The sequence below is a fragment of the Heterodontus francisci genome, chromosome 26 (genome assembly GCF_036365525.1).
Source record: "Heterodontus francisci isolate sHetFra1 chromosome 26, sHetFra1.hap1, whole genome shotgun sequence".
NCBI classification, from domain to species: domain Eukaryota; kingdom Metazoa; phylum Chordata; class Chondrichthyes; order Heterodontiformes; family Heterodontidae; genus Heterodontus; species Heterodontus francisci.
Genome location: NC_090396.1, coordinates 33344584 through 33364766, shown reverse-complemented (window position 1 = coordinate 33364766; position 20183 = coordinate 33344584). Strand labels below are relative to the sequence as shown.

Genomic DNA, 20183 nt, shown 5'->3' with positions numbered 1-20183 from the left:
GTTTTGTGATTGATTTACCAGGCCACCCAGATCTCTCTCCATTTAAATAATATTCTGCTTTTCTATTCTTCCTGCTAAAGTGGACAACCTCACATTTTGTCACATTATACTCCATCTCCCAAATTTTTGCCCATTCACTTAACCTATCTATATCCCTTTGTAAACTCTGTGTCCTCCTGACAACTTAGCTTCCTACCTATCTTTGTGTCATCTGCAAATTTAGCTAACATTCATTTGATTCCTTCATCCAAATCATCGTTATAGGTACAAAAAAAAAATAAAGGCTAATTGAATGTTAGCCTTTATATCTAGAGGGCTATAAATAAAGGACAGGAAGTTTTGCTATGACTAAATAAAGCCCTGGTCGGACTGCATGAATACTTCTGGGCGCCACACCTTTGAAAAGATAGACTGGCGTTGGAAGGAGTGCAGTGCAGAGTCACCAGAATGTTACCAAGGCTCCAAGGGGTAATTTATGAGGAGAGATTACATAGCATAGGCTTTTATTCTCTAATATAAAAGTTACAGAGTGAATTGATTCAGCTTTTTAGGATAATGAAAGAAATTGACAGGGCATAGAGAGAGAAACCTTTTACACTAGTGTGGGAATCTAGATTATGAAGCAGAGACCTTATCAGGGCCAGGCCATTCAAGAGAGAAGTTAGAAAATACGTCTGCACTCCAAAGGGTGGTAGAAGTACAGAGCTCTCTGCCAAAATAAGCAGAGATGCTAGCTCAATTGATAATTTGAAAACTGAGATCAATAGATATTTGCGAGCCAAGGGTAGTGGTGGATGGATACAGATCAACCAAGATCTCACTGATCAGGCTCAAGAGACTGAATGGCCTACTCCTGCTCCTAAAATATCAAAAGCACACAAGAGAAGAACATATCCTAGGTCTATGGGGAAGAAAACATAAAGAGGCAGTTAGAACAGCTTATAAAGTACATATTCTCTGCCATGTAACGGAGTTATAGGGCTGAATTTTACGCCGCCCCAGCGGGTCAGATGATGGCGACGTAAAATTGAGCGAGGCGCTCCTGGAGGCCTGCCTGCCCCGCTCCCGCCTCCAATCAACCTTATGACGGTTGGGCCAGGGGGTGGGGGAGGCTAACAGCCCACCCGCCCGAAGCCAATCAATGCCCTTAAGTGGCCACTTAATGGCCACGTAAGGGCCCTTGCCTGCCTCCACGCATGGCAAGCGGGCGTGCTGGGGACATGAAAGACCACCCAGCAACATCTGTCGGCCTTCCGCACGCCAAAAAGGTGGGGGGGGGGGGGGGGGGTGGGAAGTCGTGCACAGGGTGCTCTATTGAGGGCCGCCCCACCTCCGGGACCCAAGAACACCCCTCCCACCCCCATTCCCCCCAAATGACCACTCCAGCCTCTCCAGGGAAGGACTGATCTCCCTGATGAGGCATACCCCAACTTACCTCGTCTCCTGGTTCCACCTGGTCGGCTGGGCTGCAGTCCCAGCAGTGGCTACCTCTCGCTGCTGGGACTAAGAGCTGCCTGCCTGCTGATTGGCCGGCAGCTCAACGAGGCAGGACCTTCTCCCTCAAGTGGGTGGAAGCCCCCCCTCAGGACAATTAAAGCCGGGGGTCCCGTAAAATGCAGGACTGATCCCCGGGCTAGGCGAAGGTAGGTTCCCCACTGCCTTTTACGTCGGTGGCGAATTTCTATTCGCCCAAGGTAAAATCCAGCCAATAGAATTATACAGCACAGAAACAGGCCCTTCAGCCCACCGTGTCCGCGCCGGCCATCAAGCCCATCCATTCTAATCCCATTTTCCTGCACTTGACCCATGGCCTTGTATGCTATGGCGTTTCAAGTGCTCATCTAAATACTTTTTAAATGTTGTGAGGGTTCCTGCCTCTACAACCCCTTCAGGCAGTGTGTTCCAGGTTCCAACCACCCTCTGGGTGAAAACATTTTTCCTCAAATCCCCTCTAAACCTACTGCCCCTTACCTTAAACCTATGCCCCCTGGTTATTGACACCTCCATTCAGTGAAAATGTTTCTTCCCATCTATGTCCCTCATAATTTTGTATACCTCAATCAGTTCCCCCCCTCAGCCTTCTCTGCTCCAAGGAAAACTATTCAGTCTCTCTTCATAGCTGAAATGCTCCAGCCCAGGCAACATCCTGGTAAATCTCCTCTGTACCCTCTCCAGTGCAATCACATCCTTCCTAAAGTGTGGTGACCAGAAATGTACACAGTACTCCAGCTGTGGCCTAACTAGCGTTTTATACAGCTCCATCATAACCTCCCTGCTCTTATATTCAATGCCTCGTCTAATAAAGGCAAATATCTCATATGCCTTCCTAACCACCTTATCTACCTGTGCTACTGTCTTCAGTGATCTATGGACAAGTACACCAAGGTCCCTCTAACCCTCTGTACTTCCGAGGGTCCTACCATCCATTGTATATTCCCTTGCCTTGTTAGTCCTCCCAAAATGCATCAACTCACACTTCTCAGGATTAAATTCCATTTGCCACTGCTCTGCCCATCTATATCATCCTGTAATCTAACGCTTTCCTCACTATTTACGACACCATCAATTTTTGTGTCATCTGCGAACTTACTGATCATACCTCCTATATTCAAGTCTAAATCATTAATATACACTACCAACAGCAAGGATCCCAGCACCGATCCCTGTGGTACACCAATAATCACAGGCTTCCAATTGCAAAAACAACCCTCGACCATCACCCTCTGCCTCCTGCCACTAAACCAATTTTGGATCCAATTTGCCAAATTGCCCTGGATCCCATCGGCTCTTCCTTCTTGACCAATCTCCCATGCAGGACCTTATCAAAAGCCTTACTGAAGTCCATGTAGACTACATCAACTGCTTTACCCTCATCTACACACTCAGTCACCACCTCAAAAAATTCAATCAAATTTGTTAGACATGATCTCCCCCTGACAAAGTCATGCTGACTATCCTTGATTAATCCCTGCCTCTCCATGTGGAGATTAATCCTGTCCCTCAGAATTTTTTCCACTAGTTTTCCTACCAATGATGTTAGAGTCACTGGCTTGTAATTACCTGGTTTATCCCTAATACCCTTCTTGAGTAATGGTACCACATTCGCTGTCCTCCAGTCCTCTGGCACCTCTCCTGTGGCCAGAGAGGATTTGAAAATGTGCGTCAGAGCCCCTGCAATCTCCTCCCATGCCTCACACAACAGCCTGGGATACATCTCATCTGGGCCTGGGGATTTATCCACTTTTAAGCCGCGAAAACCACTAATACCTCCTCCCTTTCAATGCTAATTTGTTCAAGTATATAACAATCACCCTCCCTGATCTCTATACCTAAATTGCCCTTCTCCATTGTGAACACAGATGAAATGTAATCATGTAAAACTTCACCTCCATCCTCCGGCTCCACACACAGATTGCCACTGTTGTCCTTAATGGGCCCTGCTTTTGCCCTGGTTATCTTCTTGCCCTTAATATACTTATAAAACGCCTTGGGATTTTCTTTTATCTTGCCCGCCAGTGTTTTTTCATTTCCCCTCTTTGCTCTCCTAATTATTTTAAGTACCCCCTACACTTTCTATACTCCTCTAGTGCCTCTTCTGTTTTCAGCCCTCTGAATCTGCCATAAGCCTCCTTTTTTTTTTTCCTTATCCAATCCTCTATATCCCTTGACATCCAGGGTTCCCTGGACTTAGTGGTCTTACCTTCACCTTTACGGGAACATGTTGGCCCTGAACTCTCTGTATTTCCTTTTTGAATGACTCCCACTGGTCTGATGTAGACTTTCCTACCAGTAGCTGCTCCCAGTCCACTTTGGCCAGATCCTGTTTTATCATATTGAAATCGGCCTTCCCCCAATTCAGTATCTTTATTTCAGTTCCATCTTTGTCCTTTTCCATTACTACCTTAAATCTTACAGTCACCATCCCCGAAATGGTCCCCTGACACTTCTACCACTTGTCCAGCTGCATTCCCTAAGATTAGGTCCAGTACCGCCCCTTCTCTTGTCGGACTTTCTACATGCTGGCTCAAAAGGCTCTCCTGGATGTACTTTAAGAATTCCTCCCCCCACTAAGGCTATCCCAGTTAATAATGGGGAAGTTGAAATTCCCTACTATTAGTACCCTATTATTTTTACACCTCTCTGAGATTTGCCTACATATCTTTTCCTCTATCTCTCCCTGACTGTTTGGAGGCCTGTAGTACACTCCCAGCAAAGTGACTGCCCCTTTTTTGTTTTTAAGTTCTACCCATACGACCTCATTTGAGGAACCTTTTAAGATATCATCCCTCCTTACTGCAGTAATTGACTCCTTGATCAATAGTGCAATGTCACCTCCTCTTCAACACACAGACAACCCCTCCACCACCGCCACCCCCCCAACCCCAATCCAGCCTTGCATTACTCGCTTGTACTTTAACAGCTCTGCCTTCCAGACTGACTTGGTTTCTCTTCTTTATTTGGCAATGCATCACCCCCTACTGTGCCTCCACTCTGTATCCCATCCCCCTGCCAAATTAGTTTAAACCCCCCCCAGACAGAAATCCCAGAGATGTACTATGAATCATCAGCACATGGCCAAAGAGGTATAAAAAACTTTTAAATCGTACATGCTGATCACCTGTCAATAAGGAAATATATATATGTATTTTTAAATATAAGCAGAATCTCATCTGAAAGATAAAAATATAAACAGAATTTCAAAGTGATAAGTTGATAGGACAAAATAGCAGCTGCTTTACACAGCAGAATTCCTCCATTTCCAACATTTTGAGTTTTGATTTGATCAAAAAAAAATGTTGAGACACAAAAAAACCTTTGTATATAATTCTTTATTCACGTTATCCTGTTTCTGAGGAACCAATAAGAAAATGTTTCTGATGTTGAAAGCCCTTATTTTGCTGCTTGGATGATAAACAATAAAATAAAACAAGCTTGACTAGGACCAGTCCAGTGACGGCTACATGATACAGTTGTTTGCTCTTACACAGCAGAATTAACTTAAGAAAACAGAGCAATGCACAACTTACATGTTCAACTTATAATCACATAATGACAACCAACACATTTTAATAGCATTCTGTTCATTTAAATTCCAGACAAGTGAGGAGAAAGAAATTCCTTACAGATAAGTTTCAAAGTGTCAGACACAGAAGGAGCCATGATGAAATAAACAACAAAAAGGAAGAATTATGAATTTAAAAAGTCAACTGTTAAACAAAACCATAAGAACATGGACAGTTGTACCACAGTCAAAATGGAGGAGTGATCACGTGACACCCTCCTGTACTGGAAATCAACAACCCTGATTGCAAATATAGAACTCATTAACCTCATCTGAAATAGCTCTGGGGAGAACCCCCTTAAAATTAAAAAGAGCACTATTGCAAATTGATGACCCCTATCGACATGAATGAACTAACAAAAGGTTCTACAGACAGACTGACTCACAACCCAAACCAAAATGAACAGGTGTGAAATAACACTGTTACAGAATGGTCCCCATTCAGACATCAATTGATAGCCATGGTCATCAGATCTTGGTCCACTGTGTAGTCGTAACAGGAGACAGGGTCATGTGTCTCCTAACAGAAACTCTAATGTGATGTATTTTTACATTAAAAAGATAGCCCTCTGGAGGGAGGGGAGATCAAGCCAACACCTCAGAATGCCATTCCAGTCAGAGGCTGTGCAAGAGATCCAGCCAAGCAAGTAGAACCCTGTCGAACAACTGAACAGCCACTACAGCACAGACATCACAAAGTGACTTTAAGACTCTCCATCTGTGAAGGTAATAACATCCACACCACCAGCTTTGTGCGGAGTTGTAACCACTAGAATTGTACAACACCTCAACAAGTTCAAGACTACAAACTCCCAGGCATGCACCTTCAAAAAGACATTCCTCCTGAGAAGATTCAACAGGTTTACTGTAAACCACAAACACTTGCCTCACTTTGAACTTGAAAGTTCATCCTACCCTTTTCTCTCTATCTAGTCTTGTGTATGTGTGTGTGGGTGACTGTGTGTGTGGGTGTGGTTGCAAACATTTCAAGAACTATGTAAAAATAGTTTTTTTTTTAAACCTACGAGCAAACCTGTCATTTGGCTGTTTATTTGACCTGAAAGACACTCAGGGCTAATGCATTATTTTTAATAAAATACAACTGCGGTCAGTTGGGAGGTGAACAATGGGAACCACCCACACCCCTTTCCACCTGTCCAGAACAAAAGCGAGACATTATGGTTACTATCAGTCTCATTGAGATAATTAAACAGTGCCCTTGCACATTAATTTGACCAAGATTGGAAAACCTAAGAGGGGAGACAGAATGAGAAGCCAAGAGCAAGTAGACCCACATATTTCCTAGTAATAGGCTCAGAATGACAATGATGAAGGTTGCCAGCAAATCACATGCCTACTCTTCCTGCATGCACACTATCCACAGTAACTACCTACTTTTTAGTGAATTAAAAAAAAAGTCAACTACATTTTTTGTAACCATTATATACTATTCCAACTAAATGTCATTTTTTCCAAGAGTCCAAATTCTTTTTAAACAAAAAATGGACGTATTACTGTTATTCTCCACAATTAACAACCACAGCCAAAACTGTGGTATGTAACATTAAAATTTATGATTTCTGGGAATGAGATTTTGTCAGTGGACCATGAATTGCACAGGCAAACAGGCATCCTTTTTTTTTGTTAAATAAGAGATTTCACTCTCTAAGTTAAAACAAATCACATGTGAAAGAATTATTATCCAGTTATTGTATCAAAAAACAATTGTGAAAAGCAATGGTAAATTACCACGTGATGTGGTAGCAAATCACAGTACCAGAAATATTTCAGGTTTGGATTCCAGATCTGTGCTGAGTTACCTAATCTTAACTGAAGTCATGGTGGGAGCACTAGAGTTGGTTTCATCATGCATGGATTAGAAAGGGAAAAGCTGGTCACAACTCCTAGCTGATTACTGTTGTAACCCCTCGCCACCACTCCCCCACCACCAAACAAATGAGATGGATAGATTTTTGTTCGCCAAAGGTATTAAGGGTTGTGGGGCAAAAGCAGGTATGTAGAGTTAGGTCGCAGATCAGCCATGATCTCACTGAATGGCGGAACAGGCTTGAGGAGTTAAATGGCCTACTCCTGTTCCTATGCTTCTAATCCCTGGCCAAAGATCTTTTGAAGGCAAGACTGGGTCCCCACTGTTACCGACGCCTAAAGTCCAGACTCACTATGTAGAATAGGTGCTTAGGTGAGATACTGAAGTGTTACCAGCAGCCATGGAACCATACCTCAGTATGACTCACTGCCTAAAGGAAGTGAAGCACAGGAGGAAAATCAGAGGGAAAAACCAGAGCATGGTCAAACAGTGTAAAAAAATAAGTTAAATACAGGAATAAACTTAAATGAACTGTTTTCAAAATCAATAAATACAAGCAAAAGGAAGAGTTAAACAAAGATATTCTTTCATACAGCTGAGCACTGAATATTTGTCAAGACATGGTGAAATTGGTGTGCTGATGCTGTTATTCAACATGTCCTACAATTTCTAGTAAAGGAAGTTAATGTCTATTTTTTTTTAATGCATGTCTGGCTTATTACATACCATCAGGGAGCCGAGAAGGAAGTAACAATCCTCTTCTGCCCAGTTCAGCTAAGGCTAGACATCCACCATGCCAGGCTGTGTCTGTTTCCTGAAAACTGCAACAATATATATATGTAACATAAATGTAATTTAATTGCCTATTAGGATTTATATAATTGAGAATATACTTGCGCTCCAAAAAATAAATAAAACTGATCCAAGTCGATCAGCTACGAGGAAAAATACACTAAGTGCAAGCACTATAGCCTAGAATGATGACAGTCAAGAGAGAGATGACGACCAGAATACACAAATGGAAATTAATAAGTACATCTAGAACTGATAGAGGAAAGTTTCTTTACTCAAGTGACAAATGTTTGGAATAGTCTACCAAACAAGCTGCAAGGTGAAACAGTGCAGTAATCAAAAATATAATTTAATGCTTCAACAGGTCAAATACCCTTTTTTGATTGCTGAATTTTATGAGAAAGGAATGCTTTACTAAAAAATTTAATTTAATTCTGTTTTCCATGCTCATTACCAAAAGGATAAATTTCAATCCTGAAACTTGACAATAGTCCCACATCAAAAGAGCAACCAGAACTGGAAGAACAAGGAAGCGCAATATAGAGTACAGTTCTAAAGGGGGTGCAGGAGCAGAGGGACCTGGGGGTACATGTGCACAAATCATTGAAGGTTGCAGGGCAGATTGAGAAAGTGATTAGTAAAGCTTACGGGATCCCAGGATTTATAAATAGGGCACAGAGTACAAAACAAGGAAGTTATGAAAACAAAGTGACTCCTGACAAAGCAGTCAAGCGTCGACGTAATCAGTGCGTTCCCAGCTGTGCACATGCGCAGAACGGTGTCTTCCTGCCAATGTGGTGCTGCGCATTCACAGCCTACATGGCACCCGGTTTGCCAGGACTAATTTGCACATGGGCTCAAAAACACCATCGCATGCTCGCTCCCCGCCTCGCCGCTTTCCCCCTTGGTCACTCATTCCCCACCACCTTCTAACAGCCACTCGCACCCGCCATCGCCTCTTCTCCCCTTGGCCACTCACTTCCACCTTCACCACTCCCCCGCCGCCCCCACCCCAGCCGCTTGTTGCAGGCCTTGCCGCTTTCCCCTTGACCACTCGCTCCTGCCCTTGCTGCTTCCCCCCCACCACACTCCACCAGATGCGCATTGCAGGCCTCACCGGTTCTTCCCCCCCCCCCCCATAGTCACTCGTTCCCTGCCACCTTCCACCAGCCACCCGCACCCACCCTTGTCACTTCCCCCCTTCGACTGAAAGCTCCCCACTGCGCCGCCTGAAAAAGCGCCGGGGTACGGGGAACAAGCCGCCGAAGTGGCAAGGCGGGCAGCAAGCTGCCGAGGGGAGACAGGGTGATGTGGGAGCCAGTGGCCAAGAAGAGGGAAGCGACGAAGCATGGAGCGAGCAGCCGAAGTGGGGAAGCAGCGAGGGCGGAAGCGAGTGACTGAAGGGGGAGAATCAGCAAGCAGACGGGCGTGGGAGGGAGCGGCGAAGGGAAGCGCGATGGCTTCTATCTGAATTATAGCCTAGAATCCATTTGCACTACTGTAATTGTGCAAGACAATAAGCCACATGAATCTATTCCAAAACCAATATGTTAGAATAATAAGCATCATACAAAGAGCGAATTGAATGATTCCTTACAATGAGATTATTTGGTTCTGTACTAGCACAGGTACTGTTGGGTTGGGATTAAGGCAACGATTGCAGCCACTGTGGGGATCTGGGCTGCGTTTATTTTTGTGACAAATTGAGCAGTGCCATCTTTATTACTGGCAGCTCCTGAGACATCACAGTGATGTTTCAGTGGTTGAGACTGCATTTGTGCATGTGCCAGTACTGTGCCACCTAGTGGTTGTGTTGTCAGCAAATGCAGCCTTATGATAAACCTGTACAAAACACTGGTTCCTCCTCAACTAGAGAACTGTGTTCAGTTCTAGGCACCACACTTTAGAAAGGATGTTTATAGCATTAGAGAGGGAGAAGAAAATATTCATGAGAATGGTTCCAAGAATGAGGAACTTCAGTTATGGGACAGGTTGTAGAAGATGGGCCTGTTCTCCTTCAGGATGAGAAGATTAAGAGGAGATTTGATAGGAGTGCTCAAAATCATGACAAGTCTGGACAGAACAGATAGAGAGAAACTGTTCCCATTGGCTGAAGGATCCAGAAGCAGAGGATACCGATTTAAGGTGATTGGCGACATGAGGAAAAACGTTTTTTACGCAGCGAGTAGTTAGGATCTGGAATGCTCTGTCTGAAAGAGTGGTGGAGGCAGATTCAATCAAGGCCTTCAGAACAGAATTGGACAATTATCCAAACAGAAAACATTGACAGGGCTACGGAGAAAAAGCCAGGGAGTGAGACAAGGTGAATTGCTCTTACGGACAGCTGATACAGACATGACGGGCCCGATGGCCTCCTTCTGTGCTTTAGACATTCTTTGATTCTATGAACTGTGTCGCCATCTTAATTTACAATAAATGGCAAGCGTTTACAGGTCGGTAACAAAGTTGGCATGCATACCAAAACCTCATGAATGAAAAAAGTAAAAACTTTTTTAAACATATCTACAAAAATAACTTAGTGTTTAACATAACACTTGACCAGAAAATCAAAATATCAGCATATACCTGTCGATCAATTGGAGAAGGTAAATCAAAGCTAAAGATGTGGTTAAAAATAAATCTTTGCTAAGTGGTAAATGACTTCTAAGTTCAAAGGAAAAAGCTGGAAACTGGTAATGTACTGACAGGTTTCTACTCACAGAGTTTTAAATGAGCTATGGGAGGACTGAAATTGTCTGCCCATCAGTGGAGGTTGTTCAGTTCAGAAATGTTATGAAGTTTCAAGTACCAAGTGTTATCCAATAGCTTTGTGTAAAATTAAATGAAAATAAAGACAGGAAAGTCTAACAAAAGTAACAGATCAATGCTAAATTGAATATTAATTTCAGACATAGATCTGTACAAGCATTTCCCATCAGCTTGCAAGACTACAAATGGAACTCAATGGCTAGTGAACAATTCACAGAATAAATATTGTCACTTTACCTACAACATTCCCTGCTCAAAAACAAAACATAGTAGTGAGGAAAAATACTCTTTAGAAAAATGTTAGTTTTACTTGATTGAGACCCTGTATTAATTGGTGCCTAATCACCAATCAGAAGTACACTTTGCTCTTGTCCATGTCAGTCTACCAAACCTGGAACAGAGTATTACCAAGTTATTGTCACCCCTTGTTTCTCAGAAGAATATAGAGCACCAAAAATCTGCCCAACCCATTTTTTTTTAGCTTTAGGTATTCATTTCCAGTTAGGCGGGTTTCTTGTAGAAATGTTATTGACGCCTCCAGCTATTTAATCTTTTTGTTTAATTTTGGGTGTGATAAAAGGTGACTAGTGACCAAGACAACTGGTTTTGGGGAAACTAATTGTTGCTCGTCACACTAATAAATCCAGACTAAATTATAGCAAACAACGCGTCTTACTTCAAGCACATCTGTGTGTGGGAAAAATATACATTTGACAAAATAAGTACATATATACTCCAAGCCAAGCCTCAAAATGATAATATTTATTGCAATGCATTAACTTGTTATATCACAGTCAGATAACCAGGCTAGAAGCTTCATAACCCATTCACACATTAACTGCTCCCGAGTTTGAGAGTTGCCAAGCTCTGGTATGTTTCCAAGCATTGCACTGAGGTGAAACAAATAAACTATTCATGTGCGGAAGGGAAGGGATAGAAATGAGTTTGGGGTCAGCTTTAGATCACACTTTAACATCCTATATGAGCTAGCTATAGGGTAGTATTGGTGAATTCAACCATTATGGAGGCAGTCATCTGTTTGTCCTCAGCCGAAGTCCAGGGTGCAAGGTCCAGAAAAATAAAATGGGATAAATGCTCATGCCTGGTTCGAAAGCAATTAATTGATTAAAATTATGAGTTAAAAATTAGTAAAGCAGAGTCAATATCAGTGCATACCTCCTTATTGCAATCTCTTCCGTACAATTAAAAATAACTGGATTTCAATTTTACATGGCTGCATAGAATACCAGCATTAAGGATCAAAACATTGTTTCTCCCTCTGCAATTCTCCTAAGGAAACTAAAAACTCGATATCCAGCATTCAGACATTCAAACACAGAGTCAACCACTGATTCACAGAATCAGAATTATCACGGTGCAGAAGGCGGCCATTTGGCCCATTGTATCCGCATTGGCTCGCTGAAAGAGCAATTCCCTCAGTTCCATTCCCCTGCCTTCTCCCCGTACCCCTGCACATTCCTCCTTTTCATATAACTAATTCCCTTTTGAATGCTTCAATTGAACCTGCCTCCACCACATTCTCAGGCAACGCATTCTAGACCTTAAACACTCGCTGCGTGAAAAGTTTTTCCTCATGTCACTTTTGCATCTCTTACCAAATACTTTAAATCTGTGCCCTCTCATTCTCGATCCTTTCACGAGTGGGAATAGTTTCTCTCTATCGACTCTGTCCAGAACCCTCATGATTTTGAATACCTCTATCAAATCACCTCTCAGCCTTCTCTTCTCCAAGAAAGACAGTCCTAACTTCTCAAATCTGTCTTCCTAACAGAAGTTCCTCATCACTGGAACCATTCTCGTGAATCTCTTCTGTACTCTCTCCAATGTCCTCACGTCTTTCCTGAAGTGCAGCGCCCAAAACTGGACACAATACTCCAGCTGAGGCCGAACTAGCGTCTTATACAAGTTCAACATAACTTCCTTGCTCGTATACTCTATGCCCCTATTAAAAAAGCCTAGGATACTATATGCTTTATTAACCGTGCTCTCAACCAGTCCTGCCACCTTCAATGACTTATGCACATATACACCTAGGTCCCTCTGCTCCTGCACCCACTTCAGAATTGTACAGAGGTTTGTTAGCCCAAGCAAATTTCTGGCTTGCCCAATACCACTCCAGTACAAGATTTAAGCTCCTTTCGGTTCTCCCAATAAGAGAGTCAAACTTGTGAAGCACAAGTTGTTATACCGTTTACTTCACTGCACCATGCTACATTACCTAATAAGGGACCAAAAAGAATTGGAACATGTAAGCAAAACAATAAATCATTACCTGAAGCATTCAAGTACAGATCCAACAACATCATCTGCAAGCTCTTTTGGTAGTCTTCCAGTCACTCTTCCTATCCTAAAATAGGGTACAAGATAATAATATAAAACACAATTCAAATTTTTATCATCCAGTTTACTCCTCTCAACTAAGCAAACATTAAGAAGAAAAAAAAGCACATTGACAACCATAGTTATTTTAATTCACCAAATGAAACATAGAAAAAATTGTCTGGTACCAACTGACCTTATAGAGATAACTGAGTGAAAAAGCACCTGCTTAGCATTGAAGTCAATAAATGGTACTAACTAGAAGGTTCTGGGCATGCAGTTACTTCCTTCCAGTGCCAGCTTGGCTTTGTAGTAGCAGGCTTACCTGAGTCAGAAGGTTACGGCTTCAAATTTCCCTCAAGAACTTAAGCGCATAATCTAGGTTGACATTTCAGTGCAGTACTGAGACAGTGCTGCATTGTCAGTGATATCATCTTTCAGATGAGGCATTAAAACCAAAATCCCAAACTTCCCCATATTTCCAGAAAAGTCCCTTGACTCTCAATTGAATACATTTTCATTACCTCAGGACTAAGGCACCAATTGTCAGAATCTACATTATAATTGATCACTTCTATATTTATAGCATGAAATTACATTGACATTTATCCAGTTTCATTTTAAATATGTTAACTGGATATGTTGCTAACTGCTTTTGCACATCTCAACCATTCTGTGGAAAAATAAAGCTCTAATCTCTGGACTCACTTGAGTCTGGTTAAGTTTGCTCTGTGGTTCTGTACTCTAAGTTTTCTCTCTACTTCCAACCATTGTTCCTGCTAAGCAGTGCTTTGTCTAAGAGACATCAATGAATAATTATCTTTAAAGGTTTGACAGGGGTGAGTTAAATATCAAAGGCAATATTCCAAATGTGGCCTCTGATGAGATACATAAGGTTAAACTACACAAGATTAAAATTCTATATTTCTTTCAGAAATAAGAGTGTTACTAGTCCACAAAAATCAAAGTTGAGCAACATTGAAACTTCTCTCACCATTTGTTTTGTCTATTAGAATTAAATTATTTTGTTTCGAAACAGTTTATTTTGTTTCATGATTGAAAGCCAAGACTTTCCTTAAAAACTGCACATAAGTGCAGCAGGGGGTTAACATAGAAAACTTAACCTACAGTATCTTCAGCTAGCGCTATTTAAGAAATTAACTTCAAGCAGGGGCTTGATAAACAGTATCCCCAGAAGTAGTGGTTGGTAAATTCCTCTATTTCCACACAGAATGTTCTGGGCACAACCTAACACGTGTTTCTGGGTGTGGCCATTTTTCTTTTTATTTAACTCACATTTCATACTGCCAACTATGTAAGTGTAAATGTTCACAATGTAGAAAGAGTCTGTTGCTCAACCATTTTGTTCCATGGTCCTTGCTTTTTTAAGCTGATCTCAGGTCACTACTTTTGGCATCAGTGCCCAGGAAAACGTGGAGCAACCAATGATCCCCAGTGAAAATCGTGCATGTGCTGACGTCGAGCTCATACAGCAAGTGTAAGTCCACTATTTTTCTAATAAAATATTTTATGACTGATGCATAGTTAACAAACCAAAATTTAAACTGATTCAATAATAAGTTTTAGTCAGATAACTCACCCCTCCCAAAGCTTTGAAGATAGTTACTCACTGATACCTCCTAGACAAACTTGCAAGATCTCCAGGTGAGATTAACTTCTCAGAAAATGGTTACAAGCCTTTCCAGTTAAAAGGCTCTACACGATATTTTGATTTTCTTCTGTAACTAACATCTCTAATATGTTATGCTTTTCACACTCGACAGGCAATTCCTGGCTGGCAAGGGATTTTGTGTGTTAGTTCGTCAGGGAATCTGTTCAAGTGCTGTCCACCTGCCTCCACACAGACTCATGGTAGGCTTACTTGTCCTGTTTGACTCACATAACCTAGACTCTACAACTGTAAGCCAAGTGGCTCACTGAAGGAAAGTTTCTACTCTTTTGCATGCCTCCATTGCCCTCAGAGTTAATGCAGCACAGATACCATGCCTCTGGACAATCAGACTTCCTGATCTTTAGGTTGGTGAAGCCTCTGTCCCTGAACAAAGCATCCAACCGTCAGCTGGCTGATCGCGCATTGGTTTGCAAACCCGAAATGATCTTCCAGTAAATTCACAATCAGCATCTCAAAATTTATGAATGTGAAAATTCTGCCCTCTGGTACCAGAACCCTAATTACTAATACCAGATATGGATCTATTAGGATGAGGGAACTACATTCTATTTGTTGCCTATTTATAGCAAACAACCCAAGTACTGTGTCAAATTCAACAACTTACCTACATAGTGCCTTAAACATAGAAAAACATCCCAAGGTGCTTCAAAGAGACAATCAAAAACATATACATAAAGCAAATGGAGGAGATACCAGGAAAGGTGAAAAAAACCTTGGTTAAAGAGGTGGATTTAAGGAGTGTTTTAAACATAGGAAATGGAGCAAGCCATTCAGCCCCTTCAGACTGTTTTGCCATTCTATTAGATCATGGCTCATATGTCCCTCGACTCCATTTACCTACTTTTAATGCGTATTTACTTTCTTCTCTACACCTTGCATATGCATTCCAGCTTTGTGATGGCACTGGCTTTCCACCACTGCTAGACAAGCCAATTTTTACTCTCTATTTTTGTCTTTGAAATCAAATGCTCATCACCATTGTCACTTGCTTCACTAATTAAAACTTTAACCCATTTTGTTGGACTTGGATCGATATTTATTCCTCTTTAATTGTTACCAATTGTCATCATTCAGGCTTTGTTCCAGCACTTTCAAACTACATTCACAGCAAAAGGGCAGCTTCCATGAGCAAAAGAGTTACAATTAGCGGTAGCATTTTTGCTAGTTCAAACTGAACTAATAATTACACAGAAGCAGGAAAACAGCACATAACCAACAATACAATAACTGCTTTCACCATACATAAATTGTTCCAAAACAATAACATAGTTTCATTAGAGAGAGATTAAATATTAAGGCCCCAATACTTACAGGGAGGCAAAGAAGGTGTGGGTGAGGCCGAAAATGGCCAAAGAACCTAGCAAGACTAGGTCATAATGGATGCTGAAGGCTTGAGAGGCTTTGACAGAAGCACTCTGCTCCAGAGTCCAAAAGGAGTGCTGTGATAGACACTGATATTGGGGAGCTTGGAACTCCTGCTGACATTTCACTACCAAGTTTCTCAACCCCTGGAAGCCCCACATATGAACAGTTAATTTCAAATTGGGCTCCCAAATGGGCGCTCTGGGAGCCGAATTTCAATATGTTAAATAAATGTGCCACCTCTCCACAGCGGAGCACTTGGAATCCGAATATCCACAGGCATAGAAATGGTGACAACACATGCGCAGTGGGTTGTGTTCTTATTCTGCACATTCTACAACAACACCCCCCCCACCCCCCACCCCGCCCGCGTTTTTGGGGAGGTTTATTCATTTTATGGAGATTTGCTGGCATTTGTTGCCCATCCCTAACTGCCCTTGACAAGGTGGTGGTGAGCTGCCTTCTTGAACTGCTGCAGTCCATCTGGTGCAGGCACACCCACAGTGCTGTTAGGGAGGGAGTTCCAGGATTTTGATCCAGTGACAGTGAAGCAACAGCGATATATTTCCAACTCAGGATGGCATGTGACTTAGAGGGGAACTTGCAGGTGGTGGTGTACCCATGCATCTGCTGCCCTTGTCCTTCTATGTGAAAAAGGGCACAGGTTTGGAAGTTGCTGTTGAAGAAGGCGTGGTGAGTTGCTGCAGTGCATCTTGTAGATGGTACACACTGCTGCCACTGTGGTGAATATTTGAGGTGGTGGATGGGGTGTTGATCAAGCGGGCTGCTTTATCCTGGATGGCGTCGAGCTTCTTGAGCGTTGTTGGAGCTGCACAAATCCAGTTAAGTGGACAGTATTCCATCACACTCCTGACCAATGCCTTGTAGATTGTGGACAGGCATTGGGGAGTCAGGAGGCGAGTTAGTCACCACAGAATTCCCAGCCTCTTACCGACTCTTGTAGGCACAATATTTATGCGACTTGCTTCAGTTCAGTTTCTGCTCAATGGTAACCTCCAGGATGTTGATAGTGGAGGATTCAGCAAGGTCATGGGGAGATGGTTAGATTCTGTCTTGTTGGAAATGGTCATTGCCTGGCATTTGTCATAGAGTCGTACAGCATAGAAACAGGCCCTTCGGCCCACCACACCATCCATGCCGACCATAATGCCTATCTATACTAATCCCACCTGCCTGCATTAATTCCATATCCCTCTATGCCTTGCTCATTCAAGTACCTGTCCAGATGCCTCTTAAATGTCACTACTGTTCCTGCCTCCACCACCTCCTCAGGCAGCTCATTCCAGATACCCACTATTCTTTGTGTGAAAAATTTACCCCTTTGATCCCCTTTAAAACTCCTCCCTCTCACCTTAAACCTATGCCCTCTAGTTTTAGTCACCCCTACCATGAGAAACAGACTCTGGCTAACTACCCTATCTATGCCTCTCATAATTTTATATACCTCTATCATGTCACCTCTCAGCCTCCTTCATTCCAGGGAAAACAGACCCAGCCTATCCAATCTCTCTTTATAACTCAAGCCCTCCAAACCAGGCAACATCCTTGTGAATCTTTTCTGCACCCTCTCTAGCTTCATCACATCTTTCCTGTAGTGCGGCGACCAGAACTGCACACAGTACTCCAAATGCGGCCTAACCAACGTTATGTACAACTGTAACATGACGTCCCAACTCTTGTACTTAAGGCCTTAGCCGATGAAGGCAAGCATGCCATACGCCTTTTTCACCACCCTGTCTACCTGTGTTGCCACTTTCAGGGAACTATGTACTTGCATCCCAAGGTCTCTCTGCTCAACAACACTTCCCAGGGCACTGCCATTCGCTGTATACGTCCTGCCCTGGTTTAACTTCCCAAAATGCATCACTTCACACTTGTCTGTGTTAAATTCCATTTGCCACTCCCTTGCCCACTTTCCCAGTTGATCTATATCCTGTTGTAACCTTAGACAACCTTCTTCACTGTCCACTATACCACCAATTTTGGTGTTAACTGCAAACTTACTAATCATGCCCCTTACATTCACATCCAAGTCATTAATATATATGACAGAGGGCCCAGCACCGATCCCTGCAGCACACCACTGGTCACCAGCCTCCAATCTGAAAAACAACCCTCCACTACCATCCTCTGCCTCCTATCACCAAGCCAATTTTGTATCCAATTTGCTAGCTCACCCTGGATCCCATGTGTTCGAACCTTCTGGACCAGCATACCATGCAGGACCTTGTCAAAGGCCTTGCTAAAGTCCATGTAGACAACGTCCATCACCCTGCCTTCGTCAATCCTCTTGGTCACCTCCTCGAAAAACTCAATCAAATTCATGAGACGATTTCCCCTGCACAAAGCCATGCTGACTATCCCTAATCAGACCATGCCTTTCCAGATGTATATAAATCCTGTCTCTCTGAATCCCTTCCAATAACTTTCCAACCACTGATGTAAGGCTCACCGGCCTGCAGTTCCCTGGCTTATCCCTGCTGCCCTTCTTAAATAAAGGCACAACATTAGCTATCCTCCAGGCTTCCGGTATCTCACCCGTGGCTAACGATGATACAAAAATCTCTGCCAGGGCCCCAGCAATCTCCTCCCTTGCTTCCCATAGTATCCTAGGATACACCTGTCAGGCCCTGGGGATTTATCCACCTTAATGCGCTTCAAAACCTTCAACACCTCCTCCTTTGTAATGTTGATATGCTCCAGGATATCGGTGTTCCCTCCCTTGAACTCACTGGCTTCCGTGATCTTCTCCACAGTAAATACAGACAAGAAATATTCATTTAAGACTCGCCCATTTCCCGTGGCTCCACACTTAGATTGCCACACTGATCCTTAAGGCGACCTACTCTCTCCCTAGCTACCCTTTTATTCCAATATACTTACAGAATCTTTTAGGATTCTCCTTTATCTTATCTGCCGGGAAAATCTCTTGGCCCCTTTTCGCCCTCCTAATTTCCTTCTTAAATGTAGTCCTACATCCCCTATACTCCGAGGGACTCGCTCAATCCCAGCTGCCTATACCTGACACATGCCTCCTTCTTTGTGCTGACCAGACCCTCAATATCCCTCGTCAACCAAGGTTCCCTAAACTTGCCAGCCTTGCCCTTCCATCTAACAGGAACATGCCAGCCCTGAACTCTTCCTATCTCACTTTTAAAAGCCTCCCACTTGCCAGACGTAAATACCTGTAAATAGCCTCTCCCATTCAACTTTTGAGAGTTCCTGGCTGATGCCATCGAAATTAGCCTTCCCCCAATTTAGGACTTCAACCTGAGGACCAGTCCTATCCTTTTCCATAACTATCTTGAAGCTAATAGAGTTATGGTCACTGGTCCCAAAGTGCTCCCCTGCTGACACATCAACCACCTGCCCATCCTCATTTCCTAAGAGGAGGTCGAGTGTAGCCCCTTCTCTAGTAGGGCCATCCACATTCTGCTACAGAAAACTATCCTGGACACACTTAACAAATTCTTCCCCATCTGATCCCTTAGCACTAAGGCAGTCCCAGTCAATATTAGGGAAGTTAAAATCACCTACTATTACAACCCCATAATTCCTACATCTATCTGTGATTTCCCTACATATATGCTCCTCCACTTCCCTCTGACTATTGGGGGGCCTATAGTATAATCCCATCAAAGTGATCACCCCTTTCTTATTTCTAAGTTCTACCCATATGACCTCGCTGGACATTCCCCCCGGGATATCCTCGCTAAGTACTGCCGTGATGTCCTCCCTAATCAATCGTGCAACTCCCCCTCCTCTCTTACTTCCACCTCTGTCACGGCGGAAGGATCGGTACCCCAGAACATTGAGCTGCCAGTCCTGCCCATCCCTCAACCACATTTCCGTAATAGCTATAATATTACAATCTCATGTACCGATCCATGCGCTGAGTTCATCTACCTTACCTGTAAGGCTTCCTGCATTAAAGTAAATACAGTTTAGCCTACCAGACCTTCCACGCTCCCTGTCCTGCCCCTGCTCGGCCTGCCTACTGGACTTGCTTGCTTTAACCTCTACATTTGCCTCAACTATCTCATCGGAGAGACTATTACTTTGGGTCCCACCATCCTGCAAGACTGGTTTGAACCCTCCCGAGTAGTAATAGCAAACCTCCCCGTAAGGATATTGGTCGCCCTCCAGTTTAGATGCAACCCGTCCTTCTTGTACAGGTCACCTCTGCACCAGAAGAGATCCCAATGATCCAAATAGCTGAAGCCCTCCCGCCTACACCAGCTCTTCAGCCACGCATTAATTTGCCTAATCCTCCTATTCCTACCCTCACTAGCACGTGGCACAGGGAGTAATCCTGA

At 43.2% G+C, this 20183-nt stretch overlaps 1 protein-coding gene across 2 annotated transcripts in view; it reads right to left on the bottom strand.

The window, feature by feature from the left end:
• tbcd (tubulin folding cofactor D) overlaps window positions 1-20183 on the bottom strand; it is a 370097-nt gene that overhangs the window by 245050 nt on the left and 104864 nt on the right. For both annotated transcript variants that reach the window (XM_068057991.1, XM_068057992.1), the window contains exons 12-13: window positions 12745-12819; window positions 7617-7711 (exon numbers count right to left, since the gene is read on the bottom strand). In XM_068057991.1, coding sequence (XP_067914092.1) covers window positions 7617-7711; window positions 12745-12819 — 170 coding nt within the window. The remainder of the gene's footprint in view (window positions 1-7616; window positions 7712-12744; window positions 12820-20183) is intronic.